This window comes from Meleagris gallopavo, chromosome 5, assembly GCF_000146605.3.
Source record: "Meleagris gallopavo isolate NT-WF06-2002-E0010 breed Aviagen turkey brand Nicholas breeding stock chromosome 5, Turkey_5.1, whole genome shotgun sequence".
NCBI classification, from domain to species: domain Eukaryota; kingdom Metazoa; phylum Chordata; class Aves; order Galliformes; family Phasianidae; genus Meleagris; species Meleagris gallopavo.
In genome coordinates, this window is record NC_015015.2 from 52,310,728 (window position 1) to 52,314,138 (window position 3,411).

At 42.3% G+C, this 3,411-nt stretch overlaps 1 protein-coding gene across 5 annotated transcripts in view; it reads right to left on the reverse strand.

Moving 5' to 3' along the window:
- Nucleotides 1–3,411, reverse strand: part of SYNE2 (spectrin repeat containing nuclear envelope protein 2) — a 157,480-nt gene that overhangs the window by 31,283 nt on the left and 122,786 nt on the right. For all 5 annotated transcript variants that reach the window (XM_010712024.3, XM_019615939.2, XM_010712023.3 and 2 more), the window contains one exon: nt 658–816. In XM_010712024.3, coding sequence (XP_010710326.1) covers nt 658–816 — 159 coding nt within the window. The remainder of the gene's footprint in view (nt 1–657; nt 817–3,411) is intronic.

Genomic DNA, 3,411 nt, shown 5'->3' on the forward strand with positions numbered 1-3,411 from the left:
AATCAAACTAACCCTAATTCAAATCTGGGGTGGCTTTATTTTGCCAGTGTTCATAGCTACAGGAGATCTGAGATTAGACATTGAGAGCTTTAAGCCACAGGGGAGAACAGCAGCCAGAAATAATAATTAAACAACAATGTCTTGTTTAAAATCAAACCAATACAAAAGTATGAGACATCACTAACTGCACTGAGTACTGAGAAGGGGCAGAATTAGATTTCATTTTTGGTTGTGATAATCTCTCATTTGCCTCCCGTAACACTTCCCATCGTTCCGTCTTTTCTTTAGCCTCTGGCTGCCAGGTGTGTAGCAGTGAGAGGGGAGGAAGTGGTGAGATGCTCCCAAAACATCAGTGATCCCTAGCAAGGAAGGTCTGGGCTGTGCTATGCATGCCTCAGCCCAGCCCCTCACCAGCACAACTCACATCAGACTCATGCCCAAATACAGTTAGGTGGCATTTCTGTCTTGTGTTTTGTCCCAGGTCTGAACAGCAAGAAGATAAGAGCTTCAGATAGAGTAGCTCATCTTCTGACAAAGGCCTGTACATGCTGCTTTTATAGCATCTGTTGCTTCTGGGAGGCAAGGAAGAGATGAGGAATGGCTGCTCTACAACCAACTATCAGGCTGCAATTGTAGAAAAGAGGCAATGCTACTTACCTTCTGCAATTTGTCTATCATGTCCTCAATGCTAACATCTGCTGTCTGTAGCACTTTGCTTTCCATTTGTACCAACCAGGAGCAGAGCTCCTTATTCTTTTCATTGAACACAGTCCAGGCATTGAGTCTATCCTCGATCTCCTGCTTACGGAGAGACACCTATGGATAAGCACACAAGTGAAATGCTGGCAACATCTCTCTCAGGAAGGAAAACAGTTGATTATGAACCCTCTGATTTTCACACTGCATTCCATTAGGTTTCATTTTGCAGGAGCACTTATTTAGTATCTCTAGCTTTGTATTCAAAACCATCAAGCAGATCGTCATTACAAGTTATGTTGGATAGCAAGGCCAAAAGTTGACTAGCAAACACCAAATTCTCTCCCTCAAAAGAACTGCATTGACTGACAGCATTATAAATAATGACACTGTGTAACAATTTAAATATTGCTCAGTGGAAATCTGAAGATGCCAAACAAGGTAATATAAAAGATATAATTACCACATACTACTTATTATGGCCCCAACTCCAGCACAAAAAAAGTAACACCTAGGTAAGACAAATTTTGAGACTAGTAGCCACAGGTTTGGTGGTGTTTTTTCTTAATCTCTAGAAATATCTGTTTTCTTTCCATTTGCTCGTCAGCTTTTGGAGAAGTTGTAAAAAAACATTATCCAGAATCTAAACTTTTATTGAAAACTGCGTTTTTTCCTCAAAGTTACACGTCAGAATGGATGAACAAATTGTTTAGATGGAAAAATTAAGGTGTGATTCTACCTGAAGCAGCAAATTTAGTGTCACTGCTCCAGCATCGCAGAATGGAGCAGGCTCACTCTTCTACTAGCTGATAGCACATACTTCTTGTCTTGGGGATTTAAATACATACTTGTATTCATTTATTTACTTTATTATATTCCTGTACTAAGATATTATGAGAGACTGAAAGTGAAAAGCAGTAGAAGTTCTACTGAAAGAAAACAAACAGGAAATCCCTTGTTCACACCCATAACTTTGTGCAAAGAAGATGGAACATAACCCTGCTCGCCTCGGTTGCAAATGGCCACTCCAAATACCACAGTATGGCAAGGAAAGTATTTCCTCCTCACACCCAATGTGTGTCTTATGCACCAACTGATATTCTCTCACTATACTGCTTTTGTCTTTTATTTATTTATTTATTCATTTTTAAAGAGGGGAATAGGGAGATGAAATGCATGTCTAAATCTTTCATGCTAATCTCAGTTAAGAGATCATAGAATGACAAAGGTTGGAAGAGACCAGTAAAATCACCAAGTCTATCAGTCAACCCATCTCCACCATGCACACTAAGCCATGTCTCTCAGTGCCATATCTCCACATCTCTTCAACATCTCCAGGGACAGTGACTCCACCATCTCGCTGGGCAGACCGTTCACCAGTCTGTTCTGAGTGAGGAGTGTTCACCACTCTTTCTGAGAAATGTTTCCTAGCATCCAACCTGAACCTCCCTTGGCACAACATAAGGCCTTACCCTCTGAAATAAGGGGCGTCCTAGATGAGGCCTGTGCTATTTTGGGACACAGGGAAACCATCTTCAAATTTCATCTTGGCAGTAAGTCTCCTAGAAACTCTAGGGAGCTAGGAAAGTCTCCCTACATCCTAAGAGTGACTCTGTCTTAGGGATGCTCCCTTACACTCTCAGCCTGAGAGCTATGAAGGGAAATCTCTCGTCCCTCCTCCACCACTTCCTCCTACACTGTGAAGGAGACGCTCCTCCATAGCATCTCTTTTGTTAGTAGGTGAGCTGACTTGATTAACAGAAGAGGCTATGCACATTGGCAATACTGTTATTACATCTTGAGATGATCTTGACTCCATTTTTGTCTTCTAAGCATGGGGCAACACAGCATTTAGGAGGAACTTAGTCAACTAACCAATACAGATCAGGAGTAAAGCAGGAAGGAGCCAAAAGATCCCAGAGAAGCTTCTAAGAATGCAAGCCCTTTGAGTCATGCTTTGCTTTGAGCACTTTCTCCCCAAACCAGCTGCCCCCAGTACCAGTACCAGTTCGAGCTTTGCACCCATGTAATGCAGGAGTCTCACAGCAGGCTGCAGGTGTACCAAGCACTGGGCATCCCTCTTGAACACTAGCATGTGGTAGGACAGGACTAACAGATAGAAACAGTTAAATCTTTGACCTACACAGACCTCACAAGGACAGCTATGTAAACACTAATCCTTTGAGTGCATCTGCTCACTAACTGTGTTTGTGTCCCTGCCCAGTGCAGCACAGACATCTGGCTGTTCTGTTCCCGTGGCCGTGACAGCTGCAGTCATGCCTCACATGTAAAGGCTTTCCCATCTCACCATTTACACTGCAGTAAAAAATACTGACGTATTTTTACACAATATGTCTTGACTCCTTTAATTTGATAGCCAAAACAAAGCAGTTGTGCTAGCAGCTCTGAGCATCCATGCAGGCTCTCTGGGAGCTCATTAGGGCTCCGAAAACATTTCAGTACGTCCCTCTGCTGCAGCATGGAATCGATTTCCTCCCACTAAGGATTTTTTTGTCTGAAGCTTATGTAAGATTTATTTCACACCATATCTCCAAGGTAGACAGGACAAAATACTGTTCCTTCCAGAAATCCAAGTGGGAATCTTGAATCTGAACTGAAATTATTGTACATCCTGGATAAGCTATAGTTGGGTACATACATAACACAGATCAGTTTACAGAGCTGTTCACCGAAGTTCATCAGCAGTTCACAAAA